The 20,754-nt window shown below is 42.0% G+C and overlaps 1 protein-coding gene across 2 annotated transcripts in view; it reads right to left on the reverse strand.

The window, feature by feature from the left end:
• PTPRG (protein tyrosine phosphatase receptor type G) overlaps positions 1 to 20,754 on the reverse strand; it is a 572,884-nt gene that overhangs the window by 234,419 nt on the left and 317,711 nt on the right. For both annotated transcript variants that reach the window (XM_069736625.1, XM_069736626.1), the window contains exon 5: positions 14,649 to 14,744. In XM_069736625.1, the coding sequence (XP_069592726.1) occupies positions 14,649 to 14,744 (96 nt within the window). The remainder of the gene's footprint in view (positions 1 to 14,648; positions 14,745 to 20,754) is intronic.

Below are 20,754 nucleotides of genomic sequence, written 5' to 3' on the forward strand. Positions count from 1 at the left end.
TGTCAGTGTTTTTACGAAGATACCAAACGTTCACACTTTTTGTTTGATGTAGGCTGCGAAAAAAATCAGAAATTTGTTAAAAATAAATAAAATATCAAAAAGTTATAAATTTTTGAGATCTGGAGCTGTGTTAGGGCTTTTTTTTGCTCGGAGACTGTTTTTGTGCATATAATTTTGGGATAGATACGATGTTTTAATCGTGTGTTATTATATTTTCTTATTTTGTGTTGTGGAGGCATCCGAGAAACTGCAATTCTGGCATTTTTTTTCTCTTGTTTTTCTTTTTCAATCTGAATAATCTTATAAGGGATACGGGACACTCACTGCTGTGCATTAAATTTATGACGTTATGGCAGTTTCAATAACAGATTGCCGAGACAATGGTTGACAGCCGTTTCGCCCCGGAGTCATGCTTCCTCTGAGCACACATCGAAGTCATGGACCCGACATATGATGGCCCCGGCTGTATATCATGTCTTTAAGGGGTTAAGCAAAATGTAAAAAAAAAAAACTTCAAAATTTCTAAACTCCAGAGGAAAAGAGCCTGAAGTGTCTTCCGCTTGTGTGAACATAGCCTAAGGGTGGACACATCTGTTGACGTTGGTCATTTCAGAAAGTTTTATTAACCTTACACAACCCTTTTAACATTTGAGATCTTTATACCAGGAGTTTTGTAAAGCACCACACCCAAGCTGAACTTATTATTGTCTCTAAGCAACAAATAGCAATTTCATCAGACGTAATAAATCATCCGTCAGTAAAAAAATAAAAATAATAATCCAATTGAGGAGAGATGCACTTTACAAAGGGTTTCGCGACATTTGCCTTGTGCATGAGGGATCTCCAATGCTCGGTCTTATAAACAGAACAAGTCTCGTGTCAGAGTACTTTGTAAGTCAATGTCTCACATAATAATAGGTAAATTCACGTCCTTGTTAGATATAATGAGATTTTAAAAGCAGACAGTGACTCTTCTGTTCACAATTCCCCATCCACTTATGAGAACACTAATGTAATGGGGAACATGTGATCGTGATGACTTCATCGAGAATATCAAGGACGCCGCTTGACGCAAACGCAATCCATTGTCTGTTACTCTGAATCTTAGCACGGCTGCGCTACGAAACGTCCATGGACAGCAGATTGCTGAAAATCAAAAACAGAATATGGAAGTGGTCCGTAGAATTTGCTGTTCTCTCTAGGTAATCGGCTTTGTTGCAGAAGGCAGACTGGCCATGTAATAGGGAATTATCAGCTCATCTTTCCACCCGATCTCTTTGGCACGCTGGCTGAACACTGCGCTGTGCAATCACCGATACCAGAGCCGGGAAGTGGCTGATAAGGAAAGCGGGACAGGAACGCAACGTGTGCCGAGAAAAGGGCAATCTTGATCTTCCATTCACTCAGCAGGGATCATGGAAAATGCTAAGGCAGGTAGAGGAGTTTATTTAGATCTACGCCCATGTAAGCATACGAAAATCAAAGAATAGTTGCACACGCAACAGGTTGGGAGGATTCTGGCCAGCAAATCTGCATCCAAAGTTGCTCAAAAATACACCAATATCTGAGTGTTTTACATGGATTAACGCTGATATGAAAAGTTGTATCTCAGATCAATGTACTTGCCGAAATTCTCAGCAACAAGTTAATTAAATTTTTTAAATCAAATTTACTTCGGTTGTGCTGGATTATGTGTTTGGGTTTACACCAGGGGCTATCTACTGAAAAAAATTACCGTAGTTGGGTTGTCCTCCTCAATCCAAATGAGTTAAAATTAACACTTTACTCCAAACATTTAAATTCTTAGAAAACTTGTGAAAGGGAGCTGATCATTAACACGTTCCAAGCTTGGTTAAGAATGTATACAGCGTTCGAAACACGTTGATGATTAGTATTAGTGATGAGCGAGTGCACTCGTTGCTTGGGTTTTCCCGAGCACGCTCGGGTGGTCTCCGAGTAATTGAAAGTGCTCGGTGATTTAGTTATCACCTCAGCTGAATGATTTAAGGCTGCTAGACAGGCTGAACACATGTGGGGATTCCCTAGCAACCAGGCAACCCCCACATGTACTTAGGCTGTCTAGCAGCCGTAAATCATTCAGCTGAGGTGATAACTAAATCACCGAACAGTTACAAATAGACGGAGATCACCCGAGCGTGCTCGGGAAAACCCGATCAACGAGTACACTCACTCATCACTAATTAGTATCCTTTCACGACTTTGGATTTTAAATGTTTGGAATTAAGTGCAAATTTTGATCCATGTGGATTAAGCTGGACAACCTTACCTCTTTAATTTTCAATTGATCATTGCCTTGAAACCTCCTTCTTCTCTAGGGTCTCCAAAATCCCAATTTGGAAACAATGCTGAGCTGGCAATTTACTTTTTTGACATTTATTCCAATAGTGCACAACCTGTGGCCCGTGAAGCTATTCTGTGTGGCCCCCTGTCATCTCTGATTCCTCTGTGTTCAGTAACTCAAACTATAGGGATAGCTGCAATCGTTGTAAGGTCATCTTGGCTCCTTTTGTCTGGAGTGCCAACGAAGGGCACAAATGGGGCCTCTACAATAGAAATGGACCCCCCCACTTACTAGATTATATAATTTAAAGCAATAACATCGGTCCTAAAGCGGACAGATAATGCACGGACTTGGCCTTAGGTCTCCTTACCAGAACGCCACAGCTTCATGAATTTCGATGCGCTTCCCCGCTCAGGTCAGAAGAGCCACGGCCAGTCCATGCATTTCAGGCCAATCTCAGACTGATTTGCATGGACGTCTGAATGATCCTTTAGGGTCTGCGATTTTCTGAAACGGATTTGTAGCACCTTCCATGTGAAGCAACGTGGATGAAATTTTACCACATCTCAGCCGCACACTGTATTAAAAATCTGCAGCATAAACTAACATATTATGCAAATTTTTAAAGGGATCCTGTCACCCTCAAAATTGAGGGTGAGCTAAGCCCACCGGCATCAGGGGCTTATCTACAGCATTCTATAATGCTGTAGATAAGCCCCCGATGTATCCTGAAAGATGAGAAAAAGAGGTTAGATTATACTCACCCAGGGGCGGTCCCGCTGCGGTCCGGTTCGATGTGTGTCAAGGTCCGGTCTGGGGCCTCCCATCTTCATAGGATGACGTCTTCTTCTTGTCTTCACACTGCGGCTCCGGAGCAGGCGTACTTTGTCTGCCCTGTTGAGGGCAGAGCAAAGTACTGCAGTGCGCAGGCGCCGGGAAAGGTCAGAGAAGGGCAGACAAAGTACGCCTGCTCCGGAGCCGCAGCGTGAAGACAAGAAGAAGACATCATCCTATGAAGATGGGAGGCCCCGGACCGGACAGCAACGCCCATCGGACCGGACCATAGCGGGAAAGCCCCTGGGTGAGTATAATCTAACCTCTTTTTCTTATCTTTCAGGTTACATCGGGGGCTTATCTACATCATTACAGAATGTTGTAGATAAGCCCCTGATGCCGGTGGCTTAGCTCACCTTCGATTTTGGGGTGACAGGTTCCCTTTAAGTTATGTTGTGGATTTTTTTACTCTAGATTTGATCCTTCTCAAATACTATTGCTTTTTTTCAGCTTTCTAATTGGAAAGACATTACCTAAAATCACATACTCACCAGGAAATAAACTGGTCGCTGTTACCACCAAACTCTACTAAGCCATTAAATGGCTAAACAAACACCATTTGGGGGCATAAATGTATCCATGATTAGCAGAGTAACTTTTCCTAAATTATAGAGATATTGGTGTAGATTTAGTAATCCTGTCCAGCATTTAGACAGTGAAAACTCATGCAAAATTCATGCTCACTTTGGGGATAATGATGTCTAGATCCGCCTTAAGTCTACTGTCTAGAGTTGAGCGAATTTTTCAAAATTCGGTTCCGAATAAAATTGGTGGCGAATATTGTTTTTGCAATATTAGCTGATCATCATTGGAGTCAGTGGGAGTAGAAATGACAGAATATGTTCGGAACCGATCAAATTCGGCACGAATATACCAATATGGCATGAATATGGCAAATTCAGCGACCGATTCCGAAGATATTCGCTCAACTCTACTCCGGACAAATTCAACAGCCTTGTATATATGTCTATAGAGTAAGTTTGAGCTGGAAGATGCGTGGTCAGTCAAGAATTTCAGAAGTGCAAGAACAGCCCTAGACTAGCTAGTCTGAATTAGTGCCACCTCAACGACAATCCACTTTAGTGAAGATATCACAGTACATTGGCTGCTCTGGATTGGCGCCTTTTTCAAGGAAAAACAAAAACAAAATGTGACATTTGGTTTTTATTTTAACCTGGAAAAAGCACCAGTCCGTCCAGCACCAGTGTGATAAAAACATTAATTTTAAACCATTGAGGATTCTCCATTCCTGCAAATCCAGATACTGTGGTATATCCACTAAAATGAATTGCAATCTGGAAGATATTTGCCTCCAGCCACAGATCCTAAGGCTCTTATAGGTGATGTGTTCATACTCAACCACCCCACGCGAGCACCACCACTTTTATCCTTTAATTTCTCTTTCCGATATTGTCCTAATTTGAACTTCTGTCCCATCAAGACCTCAACAACCTCAATCATGGTGGCTCAAGTTTTATGATAAATCTGATACACTTTTTCCCCAACTTAACACACCTTTAGCTGGTCTTACTTTTTGTATCAAAATTTGCACAGAATTTGGTGCAGATTGTCACATTTGTTGAACGAGCAACAAAAAGGGTCGAAAACCCATAATAAAATGAGTCTAAAACTGGGTGAAAATATTTGTATCAAAATGCTCCAAGATTTTGCACATCAGAGGTGCACTCACAATGATAAATCTGCCCCACTGTTTCGTGTGAACATTGCTTGTGGAGAAAGTTAATGTATTGGAGCAACTCACTATGGCTAAGTAAAGCAGAACCATTGGGTCTCCATGTGTCACCATATATGTTCCAAGAACACAGCTTTGCAAAGTTCATTACACCCATGCTCCTGCCAGGGAAATATTTGAGAGCTGCACTCTGGTATCTTGATCATTCCAGTAGGCAAAGAATGGAAAGGCGATGGACATGTGCAATCATGTTCCTCCATTCAATCCTCACAAAAGGAGGTGATAAGTCATTAATTTTATTTTTCCCATGTTTTACCTTGACCATTTTGTGTCTACAATTGAAGATAATAACATGTCTGGTTTTATATTTTTCTTCTACGTGGCTGTAACGCTCATCCCCTGATGCTTTATTTTAATAGAACTTCTTATGTTCTCTAATTAGTTCTTTTGGTGAATTCGAGCTTTACAACCTTACTTAGAATAAAAGCCAAATGAACTTAACCAAGGTTCATTTTCAGTCCATCTGGAGGTTGTTAAGACAAGGACGTGGTTTAAGACGATCGGCACGCTTTGCATACTCCCCGTAGAGGCAGCTCATTTGAACTGTTCCTCTCTTCTCGGAGATGTAGAAAGTGGTGTTGAGACTAATTGGAACACACCAATGTTCAGCTGGGGGTTATTGCAATACAAGTGATGATCATCTTTGAACTTCCTGCGCGCTTATTAAATTTGCATGCTGCATAATGTAATTGATTTGGTAAGTGTCTAGAAAGCGACATATATTGGATACCTGAGAGGATAATGCAAAACTTATGCAAGTCATATGATTCATCACTTCATAGGAAGAACAAGCACTTTTTTTTGCACGGTAAAAAAATTTAATCACTTTAAAGAAAACCTGTCACCACCAGGTTTGGCCGATACGAGTTACGGCTACCGCCATTCAGGGCTTATCTACAGCATTCTATAATGCTGTAGACAAGCACCCAACTCGACCTGCAAGAGATGAAAAATAATTTATTACACTCACCTGCGGGGCGATCTGGTCCGATGGGTGTCGCAGGTCCTGGTTCGGCGCCTCCCATCTTCTTACGGTGCTGCCCTCCTTCTTGCCTTATGTGGATAACACGTCCATGCGTCATCCACAAGGGCTCCCCAGCATCGCGCTCCTGTGCAGGCGTACATATCTGCCTGTTGAGAGCAGAGCAAAGTACTACAGTGTGCAGGCGCTGGGAAAGGTCAGAGAGGCCCGGCGCCTGTGCACTGCAGGAATTTGCTCTGCCCTCAACAGGGCAGATAAGTACACCTGCACAGGAGCGTGATGCCGTGGAGTCATGAAACAACCAGGAGGGCGGCATCACAAGAAGATGGGAGGCGCCGGACCAGGACCTGCGACACCCATCGGACCGTAACACCCTAGGTGAGTATAAAAGTTATTTTTCTTCTCTTGCAGGTTGGATCGGGGGCTTATCTACAGCATTATAGAATACGGTCGATAAGCCCTGAAAGGTGATGGCCGCAACTCGTATCGGCCAAATCTGGTGACAGGTTCCCTTTAAGTCCATATTGATTATATAACTGTATCTTGAATATATTTTGGTAAACAGATAAAATGCCAAAACTTGTGTCACTTTCCAAATATTTCTGGACTTAACTGTATATGAAGAGGAGGTCATGAAACCAGTACGTGGAATGTCCCTTTGCTAAATCCTTTTCTATATGTAACAGGGTGCACAATAATGGCTAGTAAATGAAGAAAATATATACAGACAGAAGAGACAAGATTAAAAATTCTTCTCAAAACATTGACGTAATGATCGGTTGTTGTTAATCAGCTAATTTAGTAAGCAGATTTTATGGAGAAGTCAATAATCACATTCTCCATCCACCCCACACAAGTCACTTAAAACCTGCGTAGAAAACTGATGATATAAAATCTCCCCCCCCCCCATACAGGGAATTGCAGAATAATTTGCTCCTTTCTTTGGATAATTGTAATCAGCAGGTTGCCTTGTCATCAATCTTTCTCGTAAACCACAAAGGTTGCAAGGTAATCGGAGAGCTGTGATGGACTGCGGGAATTTTAATGTATCGCATATCTAAGCTTGCTTTGCAAATCTGCTTTCATATAACTCCCAAGAAGCATCTGTTATTGCTTTTGAAACCATCGAATGTAGGTCTCTGGTTGCAAATAACTTTCCTTTGTCATTAATGTCGCTAGTTAATAACTAGGCATAAATCTCTCAGCTAAGAATTTCCCCAGTGATGTTACTAGTAATAATAATAATGTCCGCTAAAGAGCCATAGTCACCGGTAGACGCATACTATGCAGCAACCGGTAACATGGAAGCCACTTCTTGCTCTTGAGCTCCGACAGAATGAGACCACTGCGGCCAACGAATGGCTACAGGAGGTCACATGTCGTATTTACGGTTATCTTCGTTCTGGATTATGCTAGTCAGTACGGTATGTGACCGGTGAGGGCCCCAACAGTCATGTGCTGGTCACCTCTCGGCGAGAGAGTAGCTAGGTCTTTTTGTTTTGTTTCAGATTTTTTTTTAGGAACTGGATAACCACTAAAAGGTGGGTTACGTGACCCACTGACCCTTGTGAAGTGCTGCATAAGGGCAATAAAACGTAACAAAGTCCACTGCAACTGCCCCATTAAACACGGCACAGAGCCGGAGCACAAAGATTTTTCCTCTGGAGAACCCGGCACCACGTACCGCCCTTCCGTTACTCCTGGAGACAAGCATGGGTATAGCAAAAAGCCATTTTTCAGTGATTTTTTATACCAAAACGCAATTTAAAAAAAAGCAGGAAATTTGGCTAAAATACATTTTTACTCCTTGATCTTGACACTAGTGGACACAGGCAGAAGCGGGCCCCTGTGCAAGAACAATATACGGCCCCTTTGCAGTCCAGTAGCTCATCTTAATGTACAATTACATCTGTTTTGTAGGTGGACATAGGCCCCTTACCTCTCGGGCCCCTGGGTGGCCACACAGATTGCACCAATGATAAGTCGGTCCGCTCCTGACTTGACTTGCCAATGACATGAAACAGGATTTGGGCACCTTGGTTTCAAACCAGTTGGATCACAACCACAGATTTTCTCAATTATGATTAAATTCGGTGACCACTCAATTATAAAAGGTACATGGATGAGAATGAACATGGTTACTTACATGCCATAAATTAAGCAGTAGGGGCAATGTCATTTTTTAAGGTAGCATTAAATCCTCATGCCTGTATGGCTATAGTTACACCTATAGTGCATGGGATATATATGGCATGCAACAGGGGACTATTGGGTTAAATAGTTTAAAAGTAGTGATGAGCGAGTGTACTCCTTGCTCGGGTTTTCCCCGAGCACGCTTGGGTGATCTCCGAGTATTTGTTAGTGTTTCGGAGATTTAGTTTTCATCGCCTCAGCTGAATGATTTACAGCTACTAGCCAGCCTGAGTACATGTGGGGGTTGCCTGGTTGCTAGGGAATTCCCACATGTAATCAAGCTGGCTAGTAGCTGTAAATCATTCAGCTGCTGCGATGAAAACTTAATCTCCGAGCAGTCACAAGTACTCAGAGATCACCCAAGCGTGCTCGGGAAAACCCGAGCAATGAGTACACTCGCTCATCGCTATTTAAAAGTTAAAGAAAAAACACTTTTTTGATACAGGCTGCACTTGTGAAGAGACCAGCTAACAACTCGTTATCTCATCTTTCAGTATTTTTGTTCATACAACAATCGGAAAAGCAGCATTCCATGAAGCTCCTAGACCTCAAAGCAAAAAATCTAGCAAGATCCTCCACCAACCGTGTGCCATTTGTAAGTCTAGTGGTCTCATAAAGTAGAGGAGCCTCTGAGCTCCCTTAGACGCCAGGTACATTTACATCCTCTGAGTGGGGTACTGGATTCAATTAATACAATTTTTCTCAAATTTTCTAGAACTTCTTGGAAAAAAAAAGTTGAAACCTCCTCAAGAAGTTGGCAAGTCTCCAGGCACCGCCGAATCCTTCCAAAACCACTATGTGAATAACCCTTCTAGTTAAAGAGATGTGGAAGAGCCATGGAGGGTTATGGCATGAAAAAGATGTGCTTACAGGTGAACGTTCAGCAATGTGTTCACATGCTCCCAAAAAGGATCGCCTGTAAATTGGCAAGTATGATTTTAATGCCAGTAAATGGAAGTGAGCATAAAAGTTTCCATCTACCCTGAATTTGCACCCAGTTTGGTGCTGTGTGACAGCCGAACCAGGCAGTATGGACTTCTGCATCGGCAATTTTCTGCCCATTCTGGGCACCTCTACTAAGGCCTCTTTCACATTTCCGTGGGTACGGGGCCATCGCAAACCGTCGGCCCGACGTACCGATGGATGTTGTGCAAATAGTGCACAACGTGGGCAGCGGATGCAGTTTTAAGACGCATCCGCTGCCCATTGAGAGTTCTGGGGAGGAGGGGGCGGAGTTCCAGCCGCGCATGCGCGGTTGGAAATGGCTGTTCCGACGGACGAAAAAACGTTACATTGAATGTTTTTTCGTCACGACGGGCCGCAAAATCACGACGCATCCGTTGCACGACGGATGTGACGTGTGGCCATATGTCGCAATGCGTCGCTAATGCAAGTCTATGGAGAAAAAACGCATCCTGCGGGCAACTTTGCAGGATGCGTTTTTTCTCCAAAACGACGCATTGCGACGTTGGCCAAACAACAGAAGTGTGAAAGAGGTCTAAGGCACAGAGGCACTCAGGATATCGACACAGCACAAGAGTTGACCAGTTGCCATGAGGACGAAACTAAAACTAAACGCCGGACCAGGGTAATTAAAGTCTTTGTTTATCTCAATCCCAGAGGAGCGTTGCAGCTTAAAAGTCTCCTCATCTCGGCACGCTTAACATGTCACTCTCCGCAAGGAGAAATGTTACTCTTTGGATCCCGGTCAGACGACTCTCACATAGCCAAACCAGATCTCACACTTTGCACTGAGGGAGGAACGTTACCCCGAAACACAGTGTCTGCAAGTCGAGATTCTGGTTTTAGCTTTTATCCGAAGTCATGTGACGAGGCTCGTTAGAGGGTCGTTAGTGACTTTTAGGATTGAAATATCCTAAAGGTGGCACTAGAGTTCTAGACCTCTTCCTCTCTGAAGAGACAATTTGCTTATCTCAACCAGGTTTTTGAGACGCTAGACCTCAATCACATTCTTGTAAGAATCCCATTAAGTAGTTCTTCAATTTTAAGAATTAAATTTGGAGAAAAATTATGCTTTTTTTGTAACCGCAGCAGCAATAAAAGCCAAATTTATTCCTTGTCATCAAACCTCGGCAACCTCGGAACACTTCAGCAACTCTCGTCTCGTTGCATTACCGTACAACACATTCACAAATTAGACCTCGATGTATCATCCAGCTGTTGTTAAGCAGAACGTGCTCAGTCGAATTTAGATCTTTCAAAATGTGCTGAATATTTCATTCCGAAAACGTTTCCACAATGAATCTTTAACTTCAGTAATATACTCTTTGTTCCCTTCTCTACCGCTTGCCCAGATGCATTAAATTCGAGCAGGACGGAGGACACGCTCTCTTCCCAGCTTCAGTCATGATGCGGCGGCTTTACCAACGACTCTATACAGCAAATACGTCTTTTTATAGAAGACCTATCAAAATCGTAGGAGGAAAAATGTACAAGTTTTGTCACACCTGTTCTTGCCTCCCGTCTCCGCCAAGCACACTTACCAAAAGAAAAAGATTAAGTCGCGTCGTATTTCTCTAATGAATTCCACCAGATGCCAAGTTTTTCCCTTCTAAGGAATAATAATCACACTACAAAACGAGGACTCAGCGACTTTAACTCCTCATAAAACATTCTGTGTCGCACAGAAGCAAATAATATTACAAAGAAGAATGGACTCACAACTTGAAAAAGTGTAATGTTTTAGGAATACAAAAAAAAGTTAGTAAAAAAAAAAAAAGACTTTTCTTCTCAAAACAGCTCCACACCTGTCAATGGGCCGTGTCTGGTATTGCAGCTCAGTTCTGTAAATGTTGGGCCGTACTGCAATATCACATAGAATCTTTGGACAGGAGGGATACGGTTTTGGAAGAAAGCAGCTATGATTTTTTCAATTCCTAAAAATTATTTTTGTTTTGGTTGCAAAAAAAAAACAGCGCCACTCTTGTCCATAGGCCGAATCTGGTATTGCAGGTAAGCATCAAGGAATTGAATAGGATAAAATTGCAAAACAAGATATAATTAATTTAGGTGGTGGAGAGGGAGTAGGGAGACACCTTTTTAACCTCCTTAAAAGAGAAAATAAAATTAAGGGAAAAATACGAATTCAGAACAGGGGTGAATAGAGTTGGGGGTCCTAAACCCCCATTCTGTGCACTTGTCTGGATCTTACGAACATCCACGACCACCGCCAATAGGCCGTGAGGGGGCCACTGTCCACACATAAGCATTTCTGCTCATTTCACACAGGGACTCCCAATGAGTGGAGGTCACAGGAGCGGTCATACATTTATCATCTATCCTGCGTTAGGTCTCAGCAATGCTAAAATAGGGAAAGACAGCTTCAAAAATAGAATTCTTACTCTCCGAATATCAATTTCAGAATAAGAAGGGTATGTGGATTAATTTTTTAAAAGTTCATCCAGTGTTGACAAATCAAGTAAAAACCACAGCGTTTGCAACATGTATGGACATATAAAAAAAAAAGTTCAGCAAAGTCCAGGCATTGCAAAGTTAAGACTTACTAAAATATATCATCATCTTTTCCCCAAACACTATGCTAAAGTGCCAACCCAATGCTCCTTTAGAAGTGGCTATCAACTGCTGCTTAGCAACAATCCACACACTATATTCAGTATGTGTACAGAACTTTTCCTTTTAGAACCCCTCTGTTCTCCACTCCTGTGCTCAGAGAAAGGAACACCTCTAAATAGATTGTTTAAATATAGGGTGCAAATCTTTGCTGAACAGCAGTTCAAAGCAGCTTCTAAAGGAGCTTGAATGGTGAACTTAAACAGCAATACAGGGTGGCGTTTGGGGAAGAAAAAAAGGAAATTGGGTAAGGAAGAATATTAAAAAAGGAATAGCCTAAAGTCTACAAGAATAGCCGGATGTGGTAGCAAGGCTTGGAACACTGACAGTATAAAAATAGTAATTGTGTACCCAATAAAATGATGAACATAGCAACATTATAGGGTAAAGAAAAATGCCTGTTCCTGATGAAAGACCAACCCAGCCACATAATATAGACTCTACCCGGCGACTTGTCCTAAGAGAACTATTGTTCCCTCACAGTGAGTACTCCGGCAAATTTTGGAGAGAAGCCCAGGAGTTACAAGCACTTAACGCTCGCAACTATGATCCTTTCCATTATTATGTTAGTGGTTCAAGTAAAGGAAAAAAAAACAAAACAAAGTGCATCAAGAAAGCCTGGCATCTAAGACTTGCATAGGAGCACTGAATTACAAGGGTGGACTTACGAAACCCTCTATTATTCCCGACCCGGAAACGAAGATCCTTTTATGATTGAATTGCACGAGTCTAAGTTGTTTGGAAGCAGAAAAAAAAAAGAAAGAGAAAAAAAGAGAAGAAGAGATCTCCAACGTGGCCTTTCAAACGAACGTTCATGAAAAATGGCCACATGTCAAGTGTTAAAAGAGCCGGAGTCGCACTTAACATTTTCCGCGAGCAAACAAACATGCATTACTTCTATGGTTATTTCTCAGCATAGTTTCCAACCTTTGAATAGAAATCAGCTTTGAATAGGAATAAAAAGGACAAAAACAATTTTAAAAAGTGGAACAATCATTGAGCAGAAAATACTTGTTGATCGACAGGAGGTTTAAGAACACTTCCTAAAGAAAATTTCGACTTAACTATCCACTATTAAACACCATAGAGGTGCAAAAGTTGGCAAAAATTAAATTCTTTAAATTTTTTTTTTCTGAGTTGGATCTACTTTTTTTTTTTGTAAAAAATATATAGCTTCAAATCCCATACAGCCAACACTAGGGGAGATTAGCTTTACAGACAAACCTGTACTATGTTGTTGCAAACTATGGCAGCTGCAGATTCTAAAAGTCAAAAATCTATAAGGTCAGTTTAACAACCTTCTGCCAGTGTCGTGTTCGGCTTCCCTGGTCTACGGGTTGATCTCTGTTCTTTGGGTTTCAGCAATGATGTCTCAACACGCCCAACAAATACCGCATTCACGTGTTGATAAAAGACATGATTGTGAAGGACGGTACACGAATGATGGAGTTCTGGACTTATTTAGGAGTCGCCTGTTGGGTTCTAAAATTAACATAGGGGGGCCAAATCTGGGGTCTGATTAATTTTGGGGTCTATTCTTTCGTCTCATTACATTGAGAGGGTTTGAAGTTAATGCAGGATACTGGTCTGGAGTGATACTCAAGGGTCTGAATATTTATAGCCATTCCCTTTTATATAAACCAAGCCCATTGAAAAGGCAACGCCATAATATGATGCTCAAGTAAACAAAGAAAACAAAAAAAAAATGACAGCACAACAAAAAACATTGTATGGGTCTGAGCGAGAGCTCCGCCAAATCTATACTTTTTTGTGTTTAATTAAAATCAATGCAAATATGTCTTGTAACAAAACTGTACAGGGGTACGATGTCCAAACTCTTTTACACCATAAAAAAGGTCAAAACTTTTGTTGCCTGCCACCACCACTAGGGGGAGCTGACTATATGCAGACTTATTCAGCTACTATTTAAAGAGCACCTATCAAAGGGTCAATACTGAACAGTTTTTGCTATCAATATTTCTTTTTGCCCACCCTCTCCTATTACTATTATCCAATTTTCTTTAAACTGCCATGTTTCTGGAAATTGTGTATTTTGATTTTGTTTTTTTGTTAAAGAAAATACTCAGGGGAACAACAGAAATACAATAAGAGCTAAACTCGCCAACTTTTGGCCTAATGACAAGTCCACTTTAAAGGGAACCTGTCACCCCCAAAATGGAAGGTGAGCTAAGCCCACCGGCATCAGGGGCTTATCTACAGCATTCTGTAATGCTGTAGATAAGCCCTCGACGTATCCTGAAAGATAAGAAATTAGATTATACTTACCGGCGGTCCGATCCTATGGGCGTCGCGGTCCGGGGGCTGCCATCTTCTTACGAGGATGTATTCTTCTTGTCTTCACGCTGCGGCTCCAGCGCAGGCGTACTTTGTCTGCTCTGTTGAGGGCATGGCAAAGTACTGCAGTGCGCAGGCGCCGGGCCGTCATCGTAAGAAGATGGGAGGCCCCGGACCGCGACGCAGCGGGAATGGCCCTGGGGTGAGTATAATCTAACCTCTTTTTCTCATCTTTCAGGTTACATCGGGGGCTTATCTACAGCATTACAGAATGCTGTATATAAGCCTCTGATGCCGGTGGGCTTAGCGCACTTTCAATTTTGAGGATGACAGGTTCCCTTTAAAACAATGGTTACTATGCAAACTCTTTGCAATAAGCTCCTCCTGGTGGTGTCTGCAATTAAACACTACGACCGATTGAGACATGAGAACCCGATAAAAGCCAGGCCCATTACCAAAATACTTTTTAGTTTATTTACAATTTTTAATAGCAAGAATCATCCTTTTATAGGCCAATGAGATCATATCGGGATCAAACTGACCACAGAAATGCCAGGAATCCAATAAAAAAGGTCATCGATATGGAATCAACCAGTGCTACCCAACTCGTGTCTTCAAGAGCCACCAACAAATCAAGTTTTCAGGATGTCTTCAGTATCGCACAGGTGATGGAAATAGTAACGGGGATAGAAACTTACCTGAAAGAAGACAGACATGGCTGCAATCAACCGCTTATCCAATATCGCTGCCCCAAAGCTGTCAAAGTCATCAGGATTGTAGGAATAAATTTGCATCTGTAAATAAAAAAAATTTAAAATCATTTAATAACAGTTTCATAGAAATTCCAAAGTCTTGTTTGGCAGCTCAGAATACAAGATGTCAATCATTTGATCATACATCATTAAAAACCTTCTGAGGTTGACAACAAAAGGCTCAATTTTAGCCTGACAGATACAGATTCCCTTTAAAAATAGAATTAATAGAACTAATACACTTTTTTTTGTTTTTTTAAAGCTCCACCGATATCCTGAGCCTTTCGAAAGGCCTTCACTTCCACCTTTGCTTCAACACAGAATTGTAGTTGTTGTATTGTTGGTGTGATAAAAAGAAGGTTGGCTGTTAAGCCAAGTTTGTTAGCAAAACCAGCCTCTTTCAACATCACAAGTGAAGCAAATACAGATAAAGGGGCTGGCTTAGCTAATGAACTCTTGATTGACACACAGGGAGGAGTGGGGAGGACGCTCTCCAGGAGTATAATAGGTGCGGGGGGTGCAAACCCGGGCCCAATATCCTTGGAGATTAGGGGGTGCAAAAGATCTCTTTGGTACATATAAAAACATTGTTACAATTAAAGACCTGTGATACTGGGGGGCCGTTTTGAAATTTTGCAATGCGGTCCATGAAATTTAAGTTACGCCACTGACTCGCTGTAGGTGTTGAAGTAGAGCCATTAGATATATTTAGTAATTCCAACTAATAAAGCTCTCCCCATCTAGTTTGAAAAAAAAAAAAAAAGATTAGAACTTCCCGGTTTGATGTCCAAATTCAGTTCCTTCTGGCAGCTAGACAATACTATTGGGAAGACAACACAATTGTCTATCGGTGAAAGCAATGCAATTGTCTTCCCAATAGAAACATACGGATGCCAGACTTGGACACTAGGTGGCTGAGCAGAAGAAAATGTCTGCATTTGAACTTTGGTGCTGGAAGAGACGTCTACAGTCCCATGGACAGCGAGAATCCCCAACGGGGACGTCTTGGACCAAATCAAGCCAAAACATTCACTGGAAGATAAGACAACCAAACAAAAATTTGCTTATTTTGGTCATATTATTCAGAGTCAGTTATTGGAAAAAGACTTCATGCTTGAATCGGTCGGTGGCTGAAAAAGATGACATGGTCGAAGAATCTGTTGGATTGACACCATCAAGAGCGGCATGGGAATGACCATTGGTGAACTGAAAAAAATTAACTGCCTTCAAGCGATGATCCATAGAATAACAGTCGTACTCGAATGAGCAGATAAGAGAGAGGCAGCTAGACCACGGCAGTCTTCATTTCTGCAATTAGTATTTTGGGTGTCTCTTGGTCTCTTACTAGGACCTGCGATGTTATGATATTGTGCAAGATTGCCCTGTTGTAGCAGCCGCGGATCACTGGGCTAGATACCGGACAAGTGCAGTGCAAATCTTTTTGCTCAATTCGCTCTTCAAACATGTCAACCCCCGTACTTATATCGTTAGCTAAGACAACCATCTCATCCAGGGTTCTTCTTGCAGTTGTTAGGTCCTGTTAAGCCATGATGTCGTGGGACCTAGTAAATGCTAGAGGCATCCATGAAGACAGGAGCCAAAGTGAAGACCCTACAGGTCTAGATGCAACAAAGGACCAGATTTACCACTGGTTTAGGTAAGGGAAACTTAACAACCATATCATTAAATGTCGTAAGGTCTGTGGTCTTCTCCAGACCCCAGGAGCTCTATTTCGCTGTTCTGGTGCCAAGGAGGCTGTCTGTCATGCAGGGGTTGGCTTAGCTAATAATGGAAGCCGAAGATGTGATGGAAAAGGGGGTCTTTTTGCCAAAAAACTGACCCTGACAGCCTCGACAGAAGGATGGTTGGGATACTCTGTCATAGCAAGAGCAGAAGTTGAGCTTCCTTCCAAGAGCAGTCCTCAATTCGAGACATCATCGAGGTTTAAGAACTAAAAGCACTATTTTTTTATATTTTACATTCTTAAGAATAATTACTTATTTTACCATTAATGAAATGTCTTTCCAAAGTCAGCATCCACCCAAATTCTACAAGTGTGTCCCTCCCAACCAGACAACCCCTCCACTTATCTTCCCCGGCAAGACAAACAGCCGATCAAAATGAACAAATAAAACACATGATCCAATCCCAGATGGCAAAATGAAGCAAATAAAATAAACCCGCACGACGCATTGGAATCATAGGAAGTGGCTAATGCATTTTGATTTATCCATCTCACACAGCGAAGAGTACAAATCCAACAGTTCAATATACAACCGCGCATAATTTGTCACAGTTTAAGGACATCATTTATTAACAAAAATGAGGTGTCTGACAGAGCGCATGGAGCAGCCAACTATTTACTCTGCAGAGGGTGAAAAAAAAAAAAAAAGATATATTATCGCATCTTCGAGATTCCATTTTACTTAATGCAGCCAGTGGTGGGGAAGTCTTTTATTTATAACTGTATACAAAGTCATTCATTCCTATAACACCTTCCAGCCCCGTCGTCATTAGATGATGGAAAGGACCTTTAGTGCAAGGTCAAAATATGACGCCGCGGTTGCTGATGATCTAGATTTGGTGATAAAAAGAGACAATGTTAATGCTTCCCTAATTTAATACCATGGCATAAATATATGGTGATGTGGTGTACCGGTAGGTACCAGGCCAAAGGTATAGAACTCTTAAAAGAGGACCTGTCACTTTTATCTTGGTTTAATTCCTGCTCTCCTGAACCCGGAGCGTTTTTTTTTTTTTTGTTCCTGCGCCTCTCCATTCCTGAGATGCAGCCTCCTCTTCCTTGTACGTTAATCTAGTCTTTTCCAGCCAACTAGGTGTGGTCAACTTCTCCCTGTAGGGCGTATGCTTGGATCCACACCCACTAGGTAGAAAAAGACTACAAGAGGGGGCTGTATCTCAGGACAGGAAAAAACAGGTAGTATACAGCGCAGCCACTTAGTACACAGCGCAGCCACTTAGTACACAGCGCAGCGCAGCCACTTAGTACACAGCGCAGCCACTTAGTACACAGCGCAGCCACTTAGTACACAGCGCAGCCACTTAGTACACAGCGCAGCCACTTAGTACACAGCGCAGCCACTTAGTACACAGCGCAGCCACTTAGTACACAGCGCAGCCACTTAGTACACAGCGCAGCCACTTAGTACACAGCGCAGCCACTTAGTACACAGCGCAGCCACTTCGTACACAGCGCAGCCACTTCGTACACAGCGCAGCCACTTCGTACACAGCGCAGCCACTTCGTACACAGCGCAGCCACTTCGTACACAGCGCAGCCACTTCGTACACAGCGCAGCCACTTCGTACACAGCGCAGCCACTTCGTACACAGCGCAGCCACTTCGTACACAGCGCAGCCACTTCGTACACAGCGCAGCCACTTCGTACACAGCGCAGCCACTTCGTACACAGCGCAGCCACTTCGTACACAGCGCAGCCACTTCGTACACAGCGCAGCCACTTCGTACACAGCGCAGCCACTTCGTACACAGCGCAGCCACTTCGTACACAGCGCAGCCACTTCGTACACAGCGCAGCCACTTCGTACACAGCGCAGCCACTTAGTACACAGCGCAGCCACTTAGTACACAGCGCAGCCACTTTGTATATGGCAGCCACATAGTATGTAGCAGCCACATAGTATGTAGCAGCCACATAGTATATAACACAGACAGCCACTTAGCATATAGCAGCCACCATATGTTTGTTAAAAAAAGAATTAAAATAAAAAATAGTTATATACTCCCCCTCAGTCGTCCGATGCGCGCAGGCGGCGAGGCGGCCGCCAGCTTCCGTTCCCAGAGATACATTGCAAAATTACCTAGATGACTTAGCCGTCTCGCACTAACATATAATGACATTATATTGACATTTTCCGCGCATCAGTAGACGCCGGAGGGTGAGAATAGCACCACTATTTATTATTTATTTTTTTCATACGTATACGTATCTAAATGTGTGAATGGAACGGTGTATACCTTAGGTATTTTATGTTTATACACTGTATATGTGACTGGAAGTGCATAAAATAATAGTGTGTATACACTGCATATGCATACAGGGTGGGCCATGTATATGGATCCACCTAAATAAAATGGGAATGGATGGTGATATCAACTCCATTGTTGTCGCACAGTATATGTGTATGTATGTATGTATGTATATACATATATATATATATGTATATATATATATATATATATATATATATATATATATATATATATATATATATATATACATATACATATATACATATATATACATATACACATATATATACACATATATATATATATACACATATATACACATATATATACACATATATATATATATATATATATATATATATATATATATATATATATATATATATATATATATATACACACACACACACACAAATATATATATATACACACGGTACAGAGCAAAAGTTTGGATACACCTTCTCACTTAAAGAGTTTTCTGTATTTTCATGGCTATGAGAATTGTACATTCACACTGAGGGCATCAAAACTGAATTAACACATGTGGAATTATATACTTAACAAAAAAGTGTGAAACAACTGAAATTATGTCTAATATTCTAGGTTCTTCAAAGTAGCCACCTTTTGCTTTGATGACTGCTTTGCACACTCTTGGCATTCTCTTTATACATATACAGTCTATACACTATATATATATACATACACATACAGTACTATATGCTAGATGGTGGCCCAATTCTAACGCATCGGGTATTCTAGAATATGTATGTAGTTTCTTTATGAAGACTTCAGAATAATACTATGAATACACAGGATTCGGCCGAGCGTGACCAATCAGCGAAGCGTCGTTCAATTCAAATCTCACGCCAATTCGCTGCCGGACTGCATCTGTCGCTGATTGTTCGTGGCCGACTGGGCACGACCAATCAGTGAAGCCAGGTCCAGCTCCAGCTTTTTGAGGGCCATGGGCGAAAGAGTCTCACAGCCCACGAAGCATATAACACAGCCCACGCAGCATATAACGCAGCCCACGTAATATATAACACAACCCACGTAGTATATAGCACAGCTCACGCAGTATATAACACAGCCCATGTAGTATATAGAACAGCCCACACAGTATATAACACAGCCCACACAGTATATAACACAGCCCACGCAGTATATAACACAGCCCACGTAGTATATAGCACAGCCCACGTAGTATATAACACAGCCACAAAGTATATAACAAAGCCAAGAAGTATATAGCACAGTCATGTAGCATACAGCACAGCTCACGTAGTGTAGAGCACAGCGACGTAGTATATAACACAGCCCACGCAGTATATAACAGCCCACACAGTATGTATTAGCCCACGTACTATATAACACAGGCCACATAGTATATAGCAATGTGGGCACCATATCTCTGTTAGAAAAAGAATTAAAATAAAAAATAGTTCTATACTCACCTTCCGGCAGCCCCCGGATCCAGCCCAGGTCTTTAGCGATGCTCCGATCCCAGTAATACCTTGCGGCAATAACCCGTGATCAAGTAGCGGTCTCGCGAGACCGCTACGTCATCACGTGTCGTTGCCGCAATGCATTCTTGGGACCGGAGCGTCGCGAGGATCGGGAAAGCCTGCCGCGGACGCCGGAAGGTGAGAACATAAATTATTTTTTTATTTTATTATTATTTTTAACATTATGTTTTTACTATTGATGCTGCATAGGCAGCAACCAATCAGCGACGCGGGATTTCTGTTACAGACAGACAAACAGACGGAAGTGGACCTTTGACAATTATATATATAGATATACACACACAGTATATGGAATATGTCACACACACACGAGCACATAAAACACATCAGAAGATAATTCCTGATCCGCCATACGGGTCCTATTTGTAAACAGCCCACATGTAGCATGTCACCTTCATTTAGACCTCCAGAAGAACGGACTATGAGAACATTATAGAGGTCGAGGTTTGTTTAACAGAGTATTATTACCCTGTTCTGTATCTATTATTGTATGAAAATAGCCGGCTGACCG

This window comes from Ranitomeya imitator, chromosome 8 (assembly GCF_032444005.1).
Source record: "Ranitomeya imitator isolate aRanImi1 chromosome 8, aRanImi1.pri, whole genome shotgun sequence".
Taxonomy (NCBI): domain Eukaryota; kingdom Metazoa; phylum Chordata; class Amphibia; order Anura; family Dendrobatidae; genus Ranitomeya; species Ranitomeya imitator.